This window comes from Arachis ipaensis, chromosome B1 (genome assembly GCF_059453495.1).
Source record: "Arachis ipaensis isolate K30076 ecotype BB chromosome B1, ASM5945349v1, whole genome shotgun sequence".
Classification (NCBI taxonomy): domain Eukaryota; kingdom Viridiplantae; phylum Streptophyta; class Magnoliopsida; order Fabales; family Fabaceae; genus Arachis; species Arachis ipaensis.
In genome coordinates, this window is record NC_142436.1 from 15,786,202 (window position 1) to 15,801,814 (window position 15,613).

The window sequence follows — 15,613 nt, forward strand, 5'->3', positions numbered from 1 at the left end:
GATAATCTTGCAAAAAATTTAACATTAAATATGTATTCCTCAAAAAATACATTAGAGGTTGAATTTTGATGCAATTTTTTGCAAATATGATTAAAAAAATTAGTATTATTATTCTTAAAGTTTGATAATTTTTTGCTAAGTATATCTTTTTTTGTGATTTTTTAAAAATATTATTGGTCGTTAACAAAAAAATTAAAAAAATATATTCTTAACGAAAAATCACCAAATTTTAAGGATAATAATATCTCATTTTTATAATCATGCTTGCAAAAAATCGCATCAAAATTTAATCTCTAAGGTATTTTTTGAAAATATATATTTATTGTTGAACATTTTTGTCGCGTTTTAAAATTATTTGAAAGCATTTTTGTTCGATAGTAAAATTCAGGTACATTTTTGTTAGCATTTGAATAATTAAGGGACGTTTTTGTGGTTCAATTTTTTCGATATGGAAAGCGTGTGTGTGTCTTCCCCAGATATAGATCTGTGGGGCAAATTTTTTGTTAGTGTCAGATCCTAGAACTCCGTGTTGTTAATAGTGTATAATTTTTTTATGAAATGAGTTATAAAATCGCAGGTCTGATTTCCATTCGATTCTGACACCACACCAATGTAAAGTTTCCTCCTTTCCACAACCGAGTGCAACACCAGCTAGGCTTCGATGTACAAATTAAAAAGCGCGTTTTTGTTGGTTAATTCTATTATATTTTATTAATTTAAAATTTTAAATAGAAAATATTCCGAGATATACATTAAAAATTAAAAATCCTCATTCAAACACGTGTTAGCATATTATTGAGGGAGGCCAACAAAACAATTAAATAACCGGTCCCACCAACTATGCATCTACATCGTCTTTGGTTTTTTCTCTAATCTCTCAAACCCTTTCTTCACAATTTCTTCACTGAAAAGATTTAGCCACTTGGTAAGTTAGTAGTACCCACAAGACCAAAATGACCAGAGGACCCCATGAACCATACCCTCCACCGCCACAACCACCAGGTGCTCACGATCAATGAACATTTTCTTCTTTGTTTCCTTGTATTCTTGTTTCTATATATACAAATCGTTTCTGTAATTTTCGAAGGCACTGGAAACTTTTCTTATGAAATCAGTGGATTTTTTTTCTACCTAGGTTACGGATCTCCTTATCCACCCCCACCACCACAACCGGGGTTCCCATCGACAGCGCCACACGAACTATACCCTCCGGCGCCGCCACCACCGCAGCCACATACTGGGTACCCGCCGCCACGGCCGCCGCAGTCTCCACACCCACCACGCTATCAAGGATACCAGGGTTATTTCAATAGCGGGTATCCACCGCCACCTCCGCCGCACTCTCATGTCGTCGGACATCACCATCATGATGATGATGGCTGTTTTTCAGTCTTGAGAGGCTGGTATGATTTTTCTTTTCTTTTTTTTTTTCATTTTATTTTTCCAATTTACTGCTTGGATAATTAATAATGGATTATTAAAATTCTTAGTTAATTTAAAGTGAAATTCTTAGCCTGTGGACTGTAGCTTAGATGGTATTTCTTCTTGTAGTTATAAGTGAGGCTGGTTAAAGTTCAGACAAGAGTCAAATTGGTTTCCCAAATTTCCATTCAGTCAAAATATTCAATAGCCTGTTGCTAGAACTTAGTATTGCACATCAGCATGGGTCAAACTGCGTCAAGATAGAGAAAATGGATTAAGGACTAAGTTGGGTTAGGGACTAATGTGATGATCATAGTTAATTTGTTACTCATTCTTCTATGTAAAGGTGTTCCCTTCTTCTATGTGAGGTGGAGCGTAGGTAAGAGCAAAGACTAGATAGAATGTGGAACACGTTCCTGGTCGCTTACCAGCTTTTTACTGTTGCCTCCTATAGATATGGAAGGTAGCTTGCTTCTCTTCTCCTGGGTGGCTACCTGAACATGTTAATCTTGAAGGATCCATTTGAGCATTTACTCAACCCTTTCATAACTAAATATATTGGTCCATGGAAGAAAGCAGAAATCTAGACAACATTCATTTCTTTTATCTAATTATATTTCCATATAGAGGAGAGTAAGTGAGGGAAGGAAAAAGAAAATCTGACACTAGCTGTACGCTTCCTTTGTCGCCGTGGGTCTTGAAAATTCTCATGGTTGTAGCTCCTTTCTCGTAAGGGGCATTATTGAACTTTCCAAACTACTAGGTTTTGATTTTATTGGATTACACCATAGCCGCAAGCATGTTATCTTTCTAGCTTTTACCCTCTTTCTTCCACAGGATTAGGCTGTTAGGTTGAGGGAGTTAGTTACCTGCGACCATCAGAATGTTCCATCACAGAATCAGTTGCTATGCTCGAAGTTTCAAACCTTAAATTTTATCGCGGAATCTGGATGATAAGAGAAAACGTTCATGTGCTCCCAAGAACTACTTATACTTGGTACATATTCAGTTTTGGTATGAAAACCAATGAATGGTACCCATACGCCCCATAAGCATTACACATCTAATCATTATCTCAATCGATTATTTGGTTGATAAAATTTTGATTTTGTGTGTGATATCCACATTGCATAGAGAGATTCAATCATATGTAACATGCACAATGCATTTCTGCTTTCAAAATATATTAAAAGGATAATCTACTAATCTAAATTAAAATGATTACTTTTTGTTCAAGGTCTGAACCAAGACTTAACATTTCATTGATGAATTCCTCCTCATTTACGGGAAAGAAATATGTAATTCTTGAGTAGTCTATCTTATTGGAACTTTTCTATCTGTCTCGCTAACCAAACACATTATGCGTCTCTCTATTTGTATATTTTTGTCCCTTGTCTAATGTACCAAACACTTCCAACAGGTTTCCTTCTCTATACTATGTGTCATTCCTTGATCTCTCAGGTCCAAATTTTAGGATGGATAGACTTGTGCAATCTTGTAGCACTTACCATGAGGCGTCTTGTATTATTCAAAAGAAATCTATTGAAGACACTATGGTAGCATTTGGAAGAGACAGAGACTGAAATAAGTCTCTGTATTGTGTTTGGTGTAAAAGTGTACAGGACTGAGTTATGTCTTAGTATTCTATTTGTTTTTTTTTTTTTTGTGACTAGTATCCTATTCAGTTTAAAATAAATACAGAGACTTAAATAAGTAAAATTACTAAAATATCCTCATTAATTAAAAAAATTAAAAAGAACCTTACTTACCCCCTAGTCTTTCTCCTCTCTTCACTGAATCTCAACAATCACACCCCTTATTCCGCTCTCTTCTTTGCTTCGCTACATATTCCACTCTTCATCGCCGATTCCAATGGCTTCTGCCTCCGTCAATAACAATCACACCCCTTATTCCAATGCTCTTTCTCGCACTCCCATCGCCGTCGCCCAGCACCCACGTCGTTCTCGCGCTCTGTCGCCGTCGCCTAGCACCCACGTCTTCTCGCACCCTCACGCTCTCTCTCGCACTCCGTCACTGTCACCCAGCACCCGTCGGCGGCTCCTCTTTCTGCGCCGCTGTCTCCTCCTTCCTTCCTCTCCTTTCTTCTCTTCTCCCGCTGTTCTGATTTTGAGATATATTTGATATTATTGTTGTTGGTATTATTGTTTTGATTTTGATAGTGTTGATATTATTGTTGTTGGTAATGATGGATGCAAGGAGGGATGATGGCTGAAGTAGTAGGAATGAGAGATGGGGTGGAGTTGGGATGTGAGAGATGGTGGTCCTTGCAGCGGCGATAGGGCAGAGGTGGTGGTTGAAGAACTGAACGAGGGTAAACTTGGAATTAATAATTTGGGATAAGGGTATTTTGGGAAGAAATTATAGGTTAAAGTTTTAGTCTCCGTCCCGAAAAATTTCAGTTTTCTGTGTTCTCACTTTTTAGAGGTACTGAAATATTGAAATTTTGGAGACGGATACTGATATTTTAGTATCAATCTCTGGGCCAACAAACATGATACTGAGTCCTAGTCTTTCGGTCTCCATTCCAGTACCTCAAAACAAACGCTACCTAAGATAATTAAATCTCCACTTCATATAAGAATTTGGAATTTGCAATCCTTAGATAAGATCGGTTTAGGATCATAGAATCTTTGTCTATCTAGGAGGATTGTTGGACTCAATGGTGGACTATATCTTCTTGGATATAATATCAATTTGGTTCTAGAATTTTCACCGATAATCAATTTGTCCGAGTTTTAATAATAAATCAAGTTAGTCCCTCGAACATATATTATTTTGATGTTAGTGAAGTATTGGAAATGGAGCGTTCGAACAATGGTTGAGTTGTCTCTGTGTGATCTCAAGGTCATTGGTTCAAGCTGTGGAAACAATCACTGATGTAGTTATCATGTTAGGTTGCGTACATTACACCTTTTGGGTGCGGCCTTTCCTTGGACCTTGTATTAACGCGGCATGCTTATGCACTGGGCTGCCGTTAGTGAAGTATTGATGAGGTCTCTTAAGTATTACAGGCCACAATGATTTCTGGCATTGATAGGCCATGCTACTATGCCATGTGGCATTTAGCGGCCCACATTAGCACCCCTCTAATAGTGTCAAAACAGAATTTGTACGAGGGACTTGATTCATGGTTGAAAACCCAAGGACTAAAATATTGTTTTTTTTTTTTTTTTAAATGACCTTGGTTGTACGGAAAAAGACCTTGGAGAGGATCAAATTGATCATTATCTCTATCTTCTTGTATACTATTTAGGCTTTTTACTCTTCATTAGTCGTAATCTATGTAATTGTTTTATTTCAGCTTGAAAAATCGACTTGTCATTTTCTCAAATTACAGAATCCATGATATGTTTCCTTAACTTGGTTTTTCCACTTCATGCATTGTTTATTTTTATGGTGCCATGCTGCTAACTGAGTTACTGAGAGGCCTTTGTTTCCCTGTACAGCGTTGCAGCGCTGTGTTGCTGTTGTCTGCTAGAGGAGTGTTGTCGCTGCTGCTTTTGATTATGTGGCTGAAAACTGAAGTTGGCTCATAATCAACTTGGTTATAGAACTTGGATATCTATGGAATATATGCAATAAAAGCCCCGAACGTTCATAGACTCTATATCATGTGTATCAGTGTATGTCCATACGAAGTTATCAATTATTTCACAAAGTATTTGTGTATAACTTCTGAGACGCATTAGCATTATCTACAACGAATGCAAACAATATTATGTGCACTGCATTTGTGTAAGATAATTCTCCATCGCAGTTGTAAAAGATGATATATATTATAGAAAATCACACCATAGCTTTGAACTACTTTATCCGTTCTCTTTAATTTATCACTTTATTAGAAAGCACAAATGTTAAAAAGAGCGAACATATCAAATAAGAGTTTAATTTTTATATGAGTAGAGGAGGAAGAGGAAGAGTTTTGAATTATGCAAAATCTATCAGAATAAAAATACATTCAAAATTTTTAAAAATATATTCAGATATCTTCGTGTTACATCCAAATTTGTTACAAATACAGAAAAATATTTTCTTTAATGCTGCATTTTTTTCTTCTTTTTTTCTTATTTCTTTCTTTCTTTTAGTTAAATGAATGTAAGTTCATCCTCTTCTAAGTAATTTTGCAGCATTATGTATTTTTTCTTCTTCTTTGTTTGATTTTTTTTTGTTTTTATTTTTTGTAAGAGTAAAACAAGAAGAAACTTGATAAGGTAAAATAAAAAGAAAAAGATGAATAAGAAAAAAAAGGAGATAATGATGATAATGAAAAAAAAAAGAAGAAACAGTAGAAGATGAAAAAGAGGAAGAGAAAGAGTTTTGAATTATGCAGAACTTATCAGAATAAAAATACATCAAAAAATTCTTAAAATACACTCAAATATCTTCATGTTACACCCAAATATTTTTGTGTTACACCCAAATTTACTGCAAATACAAAAAAAATATTTTTTTTCAATGTAGAACTTTTACATTATATTCAATTCAAACCATCAACGATAAAACATTATTCACCTATAGAATCATAAACTACTAATGAAAAAATTAGCTTGAAGAAATTCCAATGAAAAAGGAGGAAGAGGAGGAGAAGGAAGTGGTGGTTTTAGTGACGACGATAACAAAAGAGGAGAAGAAGAAGAAGAGGAGGAGGAGAAGAAGAATAAGAGGAGGAAGAAGAACGTGCAGCAAGAAGAAGAAGAACGTGCAATAACGGCTCGAAGCGCGTGAATATAAATAACTTGTATAGAAAAATGATTGTATGTAGAGAATTATTTTTTTATATACTGATAGTGTAAAATATTTTATAAAGTTAAATTTTATATGTTTTTTTAGACAATTATTCATGTAGTCAATAAAAAAAATATTATTTTTGCATTTGATACATGTGTAAAATTAATTTTTGTTAACAGTGTGTCAAAATTAAATTCTTAAAATAATATCTAAAAAAGAGATGAAAATTTATTTATAGATAATTAAATATTTTTTAGGAGAATGTGCTATTTTATTTGTATTAAGTTGTTGAAATAGATTATACACACTTCTTTTCATTCTCTTCACACAAATATCTCTTCATAATAGAATTTATCTCCCTAAAAGATGATAAGTTGATAACTACTGATAAAATGATTAAGTTAACAAATTGAGTCTGTTTTTATTAAAATTGACATTTTAAATTGTAAATGTTTTTGTAATAGCTAGATTTTGAGTAACCTTAAATCAATAATTCCTAATTGAAGATATCTGAATCTTTCCACTCCTTAACTTTGTAATTTTATTCTAGACTGAATTTTTTTTTTCATCAATTAGTTTACACGGTTTGCGGATTACACGGTAATTTTATTTTATTTTTTTGGGATAATTCACACCTATAAAATAAACTTAACTCAAAATTACACCAATATCCTAAACTGAATTTGGTTACATACATATTTCTTTTACAATTCTATGTACAAAAAAGCACTAAAATTTCCAACCAGTACACAGATATATAGCACCCAACTCCAACTGAAATTTATTCGAAGCATCATGGAATATCTGGCATGTGCTTCGTATCTTGCTGCTATGCAGTGACTTCATTATTTCAAGTTTCAACCTAACGTGAGATGAATATTCTACGCGATATGCATCCTCAAATAAAGTGATAACCAAACACAACAAATTCTCAATCATATTCATTACACGTAATTGACAAAACTTTAATTTTCTACATTATTGTAGTTTCAATTATTTCTATACTTAAAAAAGTGGTACTTTCCACTTTCTACTGTTTTTGTCTTAGCTATACTTTTGTACAAAAAGTGACCAACCATTAACCTGGAAATTTTGGACCCAAACAGCAGCATAGACCATAGAGAGTGCCACTCATTTTCTGATCCTCAGCTTACAATTATCATTATCTACTCCTCACCGCTTTGAAATAACTGTCTACTCGATAAGATGAGGATTCATCACAAGTTATTTTTACGTGAAGCTATTAGATCGATAATAATTTAATTAAATATATTAAATTATCTAATATTTTTCGTCTATTAACTTTACGTAGAGATAATTATAAGGGAGTCTTCACCCTTTCATAAATTAGTACATTGGATTTTTGAATGGACAAACTATGAGGGACGGAAGGGAATAACTGATTTTCAATTTCCAGAGATCAAAACAGGGCACGATGAGCGAGCCTTGGACTCAGCCTCACGAGGATCACGATCACAGTCACCATGAATAATCTTTCTCTCCCTCTTGCCAAAAACATAAACCCTCACATAGAAGTTGAGGAACAGCAACAACACAGCGCCGTTGAGGACAGAGTTGAAGACCCACGCGCCAATCCCATTGCACCCACCCTTGAAGAAGAAGTGGAGCAAGAAAACCCCAACGTGGCACGCAACGTTGCAACCGAGGAGGGCGATCTGGCAGTTGAGGACGAACGGAAAACAGGCGCCGCGGAAGCCAATAGCTGTCCAGAACTTGTAACCGTAGACGAGGGAGTAGACAAGAGTGGCGAAGAGGATTGCGAGGACCTGAAAGGACTGAGAGAATTCGAGCCACAAAAATGACGTGAAGGCGGAGATGGAGTGGTTAAAGACTTGAAAAAACAACAACCTGCGACGTCTTAAGATTGCGAGAATGGTGGTGAGCATATGGAGGAAGCGGGAGAGATAGTAGAGGTAGGACCAGAAGAACACCCGGCCGGAGGGGCGAGTGCCCAGTGGGAAACAGAGTAGCCACTCCAAGGGAGTCTTCGTGCGGCGCCAGAACCACCGGGTGTCGCGGATCTCTGCCGCGGCGGAGAGGAATATGCCGGCGAAGATTGTGGCGGAGAGGAGGGACAAGGCGAGGCTGTGGAGGGCGGGGAGGGGGCCGAGGGGAAGAGGACGGCGGAGGGGGCGGAGGAGGAGGGATAGGGAGAGGGAGACAAGGAGGTAGAGGGATATGGAAGAGAAGAGGAAGGACCACGTGGAGCCCCACGATTGGGTGTGGCTCCAACGGAAGCCGACAATTGAAGGGTGCTCCGAGAGGTAGAAGGTGATCAGGGCGTGGATCGACGGTGGAGGCGACGGCGGCGGTCGGTTGCCCATGGAGTGCGGTGGCGGTCGTGGTATAGTCACTTGGGCTTTTTCATTTGTTCGGAAACTGCGTCTGAGAGACACTGGGATATAGCGAGGCTGCCAGTGCCAACTGCCAAGCAGCGCGATGATTAAACAATTACTCCATTTGTGAGAGAAAAAGATCATATATAGTACCGCACCTATTCATTATTTTTATTTATTTATTAAATGTGTAACAAAATAATAAAAATTAAATTAATTGAGATAGTAAATAATTTATAACTTTAATTAAAATATTTTGAATTTAAATTTTTAAAATATCATTTTTTGAATTATATATCATAAAAAATATTTAAAAAAAGAGACCAACTCTTCTAATATCTTCGTTATATATAATATAGATATATAAAAATAATTACAATAGCAAACAGAATAGTTATTTAAATTGTTATCTAAGTATCTAACAAATTTGAAGTGTGAAAATATTTTAGTCATTGTTGTCAGACTCTCGAGTTTACGAGTTTAGGTAGTGAAAGCGAATTAATTCGGACACAAACTTGTTTTTGGATAAACTCGGGTAGACTCGAGTAAACTCGCATAAACTCAGTCAAACTCATGAGTTTACGGGCGAGTCGGCAAATTTGCTTTGTTTGGATTTTTTTGCAAAAACGGAGCCGTTTTGGGTCCAAAAAAAGAGGGAAAAAGGCAGCAACGTATGAACGTAACCCTAAATAGCTAAATTTCTCACTTTTTTCGTCGCACTCACTCAGTCACTCTCTTTTCCAAGCCCTCTTAGCGTTTCGTCTGTCTCTCGCCGCCGTTCGCCATTTGCCGTTCTCCAAATAGCTCGTCACTGCCCTCTCTCTCTCTCTCTCTCTCTCTCTCTCTCTCTCTCTCTCTCTCTCTCTCTCTCTCTCTCTCTCTCTCTCTCTCTCTCTCTCTCTCTCTCTCTCTCTCTCTCTCTCTCTCTCTCTCTCTCTCTATATTAACTCTATTATGCATCAAAGCTCGTGAACTCGTGGAGTCTCTGTCGTCGCCACGCTACCATCGTTCGTCACATCCTCTTTCGATCGTCATGTCCTCTGCCGGTTCGTCGTGTACTTTGCCAGTTAGTCGTGTAGTCTTTCGTCATTCGTTCTTGTCTGCTTGCACAGCATAGGAATTCCTGGTTCCTCAACTGAGCCTACTCCATTCAGCCATTCAGATTCAGGTATGTTTAAAAAAAAATAGTTACTGAATTGCTGCATGTTGTAGTTGTTACTTGTTAGTATTAGTTTAGTCTATTCTTAATTGCTACTTCTTGTAATTTGTAGTTATTACTTATTAGTGTTAGTTAATTGTTACTTGTTACTAAATCTGAATGTTTGAAACTCTGAAATCTCAAATCTCAAATCTGAATTTACCAACTTTGATAGTGGATAACTTTACAACTGTTAGTGGATAACTATGTAATAACTAAAGGATTTGAACGTGTGTTCTAAGGTACTTGTTATAATTGTAGTATTATGTTAATTTATTATGTTTTTTTATGTTGAAATTATTGAGTTTTAATGCCTATATTTGAGTAGACATATATCTTATATACGATATATATTTTTTACAAAAAAAACTATAACAGGTAAACTCATACGAGTCTACGAGTCGAGTATGTGAGTCGAGTCTAGGTCAACTCCACGAATTTACCTAGACTCGCGAGTTTAACAACTTTGATTCTACTATATATTTGTTGTATAAAAGTTTTAAAAATTATATTGGTAACAATAAATTTCTGTTAACTTTGTTAATATCCACAATTTTAATATAGAAAAATATAGGTAGACAATAAAAATATTAAATAATATGAACAATGAATATATCAAATATTCAATTCAATAGGTGTGCAGATGATTATTCTAATATTAAAATTTAGATAAATAATTTAAAGTGTAATATGTTATTAAAAAAATAATTAGTTACCTAACATAACCCTTTTAATATTGTTGAGGAGTTAAGTGCCTAATCAATATTTTTTTAAGACAAAACTAACGCAAAGTATTACTCTTTTGAAATTAGTCTCACGCTAACATACGTTTCATCTAAAATTAGTAAGAAATGCATCACTTTATTTTCAAGTAAAATGTAATACAATTAGCCTTTTCTAAGACTATAATAATTATTTTTTTATATGGTGTACAAAATTTATATGTTGTTCCCTCCCCATCAAAAGATAACATGAAAAAAACGGTTTCCTAGCTAGTTATGTGAAGTTAAGAATATCTTTATGACAAGAAGGAGCAACACTTTGAAGATGCTTAGCCCAAAACTTCAAATATTTGATACTCATTATATTATATTTTCTTTAAAATAGAATTCTAAAATTTTAAATTCATTCCCCTCTGATCTGAGGCGCTGATCGTATTCGGGGTTTTTTTTTTCGTTTTTGTTTGACTGTTAGTTTTCTTAAAAACAATTTGTGTGTTTTGCTAAATAATTTATTAATTTTCTTAAAACACACAAATCTGTTAACACAAACACCTCTATCATCGATTTAGGTTTTTCTTTTGTGTTTTGCTAAATAATTTATGCGTTTTTTCCTATAGAAATTTATTGTGTTTTTGGGTGAAGCTTTTCATATCATTAACTAATTTAATGCACAATAAAATATATTATTTAACTAAAAATAATAAATAAAAAATATAATTATTTTATAATAAACTAACATGACAAATAAAAATAATTTCATATCATTAACTAATTTAATCCATAAAAAATATATTATTTAATAATAGATTAACAAATAAAAATTATAATTATTTTATAATAAATTAACACGACAAATAAACATTATTTCATATTATTAACTAATTTAATACACACAAAAAAATATTATTTAATTAAAAATAACAAATAAAAATTTATAATTATTTTATAATAAACTAACATGACAAATAAAAATTATTTCATATATACTTAATCAAATTTTAATCGTCTACCCTTTTAACAAATCTCATTCAAATAAATACTAAACATCTAATTAACTAAAACTAAATAAATCAAAATATATTAATTAATTTCTTATTAAAAATAATAGATACATAAACTGACCTCAAAATTTAGTGCTCCAGCCACATATTAGATTGCATTCAGTCTATTAATATTTTTTCATTAGACGTAATCTCCTCATCTAACTATGCTTTTAAAACTATCCAAGACTCTAGAATATAAGAAATGAAGCAATAGTTTTCACTTACACACCCCTTATATGGTGGTAGATGACATCTTAGGTACTATGCCCTTTTTTCCATTACGGATGTATCTCGGGTACACCCGATCTCTGCCTTCTGATTTCTGAACGAATCCCTTTACCACTTGGGTTATGCTTTGCTGTTGTGTTTCATATTTAGTGTACTCAGGATGTTTGTTTAACATGCTTTTGGGTAATATATTCGAAATATAATTGTTATTAGATAAACGTAGTGTTACAGATTACACCTTTTTTGTAAATATTATATTTAAATAATTAAAATAAAAAAATCACAAATTATAAAAACGTACTACCCTGCCACTATTTATATATTAATAGACAATACTAGATTTGTTAGTAAATAGTGACAGGATTCTACAATTTATGTATTTTTGTAAAGTATATTACTCTATCATGATTTATGTACAATTTCAGTTTAAAATTAATTCATAAATTGTCCCTCCCTACCACAATATATCTTTGAGGTAAATTGAATACTCTAACACAGTTTATATAAATAATTAAAAAAAGACTTTTGTGTATTTTATTTTCGAAAAATCATATAAAATCGATTTTCTAATAATTTATTTATGTAAAAAAAAACTTTAAATTTATTATCAATTTAATTTCAAATCTCTAAGTTTAATTTATATTTCATTTGCCAAAACCACTAATAAAAAACATAAGTCATAGTTTGCTTCAAAAGGACAACAAGCATGATAATTACTCCTGGGAAGCTTCGTTTGAATTTTATTGTTGGTTTCTCTTTAAATCTCAATTTTGACTTCTTCTTCGTAACATAATTTTCAAATATTTGGTTATTTTTCATCCCGTTTCTCAAAATACCAGATCTATTACCATATAAAAAACAATTTGCACATTTTTTACACTATTCCTCTTGCGGTCCCTCCTTCTCACTTTCTCTATATATTTTATTAAAAAATTTTAAGAAGTTAATATTTTTTTGTTAATATTAATCTAATATTTTTAATTAATAATTTATTTTTATATTATTTAAATTTAAAGTTTAATATTTAAAATTCAATATACAATATATAAAATATTAATTAAAAATAATAAATTTTATTAATAATGTAACATTATTATTATTATTCTATTCCCTTTTATATGGGTTGGGTTATCATCATGGGAGGCATATTCGTCTTAAATTCATTTTGATGCTGAGGACTGAGGAGCGGTCAAATCAACTTTGGAAACTGGCTTGATTGTATGATACGTTACGTTGACGGCGTGCAATTGCCAAATTAAATGCTTGTGTCCGTAAGCTTACTAAATTAACAGCAACTAAATGAGAATCGTGATTGAGACAGAAAATGATTAACTTGGATCTAAAATGAGAAAATTTTATAAAGAAATAGTTGATAGAATAGAACTGTAACGTGGGAAAAACTTATTTTCTGTTGTATTTCAAGTTTTAAAACTTTAATTTATTCGTAGGTATTTTAAAATACCCATCTTCAATGAATTTTTATTACCACCATAGAGGGTGGTTAGTGAGAACGAATTTCAAATTCTCATATGTTATGAGAATCAATGTTACCATTAAAAAAAAAAATAAAATACAAACAAATGAGTAATTCTTGGCATACAAGCGATTAAGGCTTGTAAGGTTTACAAGTTCAATTAAAACTAACGCTCAAAACACGCTTCGAACCATTCTTCTTCCTCTTCGTCTTCTCCTTCTTCTTTTCTTTCGTTTCTTGCCTTCTCTTTCTCCTTCTTCTTCTTCTTCTTGCTGCACGTTCTTCTTCCTCTTACTCTTCTTCTTCTGCTTTTCTTTCGTTTCTGCACGTTCTTCTTCATCGTCTTCCTCTTTTTCTTCATTTACGTTCTTTCTCTCTGTTTTATCTTTTTTTTTTCGATTTTTCATGGTGAAATCGTTTTTGAAGAAGAAGAAGCAGTAGAAGATGAGGAGGAGAAAGAGAAAGAGTTCTGAATTATGCATAAGATGTATTTTAACAAATTTTTGGTGTATTTCTTTAAATCCTTTGGGTGTATTTTCTGTAATCCTTTGGGTGTATTTCTATAATCGTTTGGGTAAATTCCTGTAACCGTTTGGGTGTATTTCTGTAATCATTTTGAGTGTACTTCTGTAATCGTTTGGGTATATTTCTAAAGTTCCATTATCTTCAAAAGAATTACAGAAATACACCCAAAGGATTACGAAAAATACACCCAAAGTATTTAAGAAATACACCCAAAATTCGTTGCATAATTCAGAACTACTCTTTCTCTTTCTCCTCATCTTCTGCTGCTTCTTCTTCTTCAAAAGGATTTCAAAGCTTGATTTCAGAAACTATGAAAATCGAAAAAAAAAACGAAGAAGAAGAAGAAGAGGAAGAGGAAGAGGAAGAGGAAGAGAAGAAAAGGAAGAGGAAGAGGAAGAGAAAGAAGAAGAAGATGAAGAAAAGGAAGAAGAAGAAGAACCGTTTTGAGTGTAGCGCTTTGAAAATAGAAAACGTTGAATAACGCATTAAAAGACCTAGTAACTTGTAAGACTTGTAAGTCAAAAAGACTTGTATGTGTAGCACTCCTCCAAACAAATTTATAATTATAACTACCCTTTAGGCATCTTAATTTCATTTGTTATACATTCAATTAGTGCAAAACCCTGCAATGAAAAAGACCACACTCTATATTACAACAATTCAATTGTATGTATATGATTGATAAGTTTATTGACATTTCGATTTCTAACGACATAATTTCAATAAGAAATAAAAGTCTATTTTTAATATCACTTAAAAATGTAAATTCAATATAAAAGTGATAAAGAAATAGAGATATCACTAGTGAATTTTATTTTGGTTCAGTGAATTCTCTTCTATTTTACATCAGCCTTTCTATAAAGACACTACTCATATGAAAATGACAAAAATATTTTTTTTATAAATTATTTATTTAGTGACAGTTAAAAGTTTCTCTGAAAAATATAAATTAATAATAAAAGCATACATTTTGAATAAAATTAAATTAACAAGTAAATTAAAAAATTTGACAGAAGAAATAATTATTATTTTTTTTTTGAAAAAGGAGCTCGACACAAATAGTGGAGCAAGCAACAATGACAAAAGATAAATAAAAGGAAAATTAGCTGAGACACCAATTATGGCCGAAACACCTCTATGTCATCTCTGGCATTGCCATCAACAACAAAAAGGGTCTGCACCTAACCACTCAGTGTAACTCTGAAAAGACATGTTCATAATCTCCTCCACTCGTTTTTCTTTATTCTAAAAGATCCTCCTGTTCTGCTCCAACCAGATGTTCCATAGAATGGCACAGAAACTCAACATCCATCTCTTGCACTCCTCCTTCCTGTATGATATCTCAGTCCAACTTTGAAAATGCTCTTTGATCGTACCCGGATAAGCCCATAATACACCAACATATGATATCCAAGCACATCATACCTGCCAAGAGAAACTGCATCCAAGAAACAAGTGGTTGCCATTTTCATCACCTCTATTACATAAAACACATAAAGTATCTGCTTGGTTGATAACTCCGAATCGAATTAGTCTCTCCTTCGTATTGACCCTATCAGTCAAGACAAACCAAACAAACAACTCCACTCTAGGTGGTAGAAGCCCTTTCCAAATAGTCTTAGTAAAGCTGTAACTGGATATATCCTCTGGCGCCATTTCCACCTGCAACACCTGCACAAATGAGTTAGTAGTAAAAACACCTTGTTTATCATATTTTCACACGACTCTATCCTCTCTGCCATATACAAGTTTGACTAGTCTCAGAGTATGGTGAAGCTGGTTCACTAGTTCCAATTCCCATTGAAATAGTTCCCGCCTCTATTGGAAGTTCCATATCCAGTCTAACCCATCCCAGAATCCACAATCCCCTATCACAGAACCTTTTTGGTTTGAAA

The 15,613-nt window shown here is 33.4% G+C and overlaps 1 protein-coding gene and 1 pseudogene across 2 annotated transcripts; one reads left to right on the top strand and one right to left on the bottom strand.

The window, feature by feature from the left end:
• Positions 1–844: 844 nt before the first annotated feature.
• LOC107626061 (uncharacterized) lies at positions 845–5,250 on the top strand. The gene is made up of 3 exons (XM_016328843.3): positions 845–1,002; positions 1,136–1,403; positions 4,890–5,250. The coding sequence occupies exons 1-3, from the start codon at positions 954–956 to the stop codon at positions 4,945–4,947; spliced, it is 375 nt and encodes a 124-aa protein (XP_016184329.1). The 5' UTR covers positions 845–953; the 3' UTR covers positions 4,948–5,250.
• Positions 5,251–7,140: 1,890 nt separating this feature from the next.
• On the bottom strand, positions 7,141–8,678 carry LOC107647064 (fatty acid elongase 3-like pseudogene; annotated as a pseudogene). Its single transcript, XR_015902667.1, has one exon. The product of XR_015902667.1 is annotated as a fatty acid elongase 3-like pseudogene (transcript).
• Between the last annotated feature and the right edge of the window lie 6,935 nt (positions 8,679–15,613).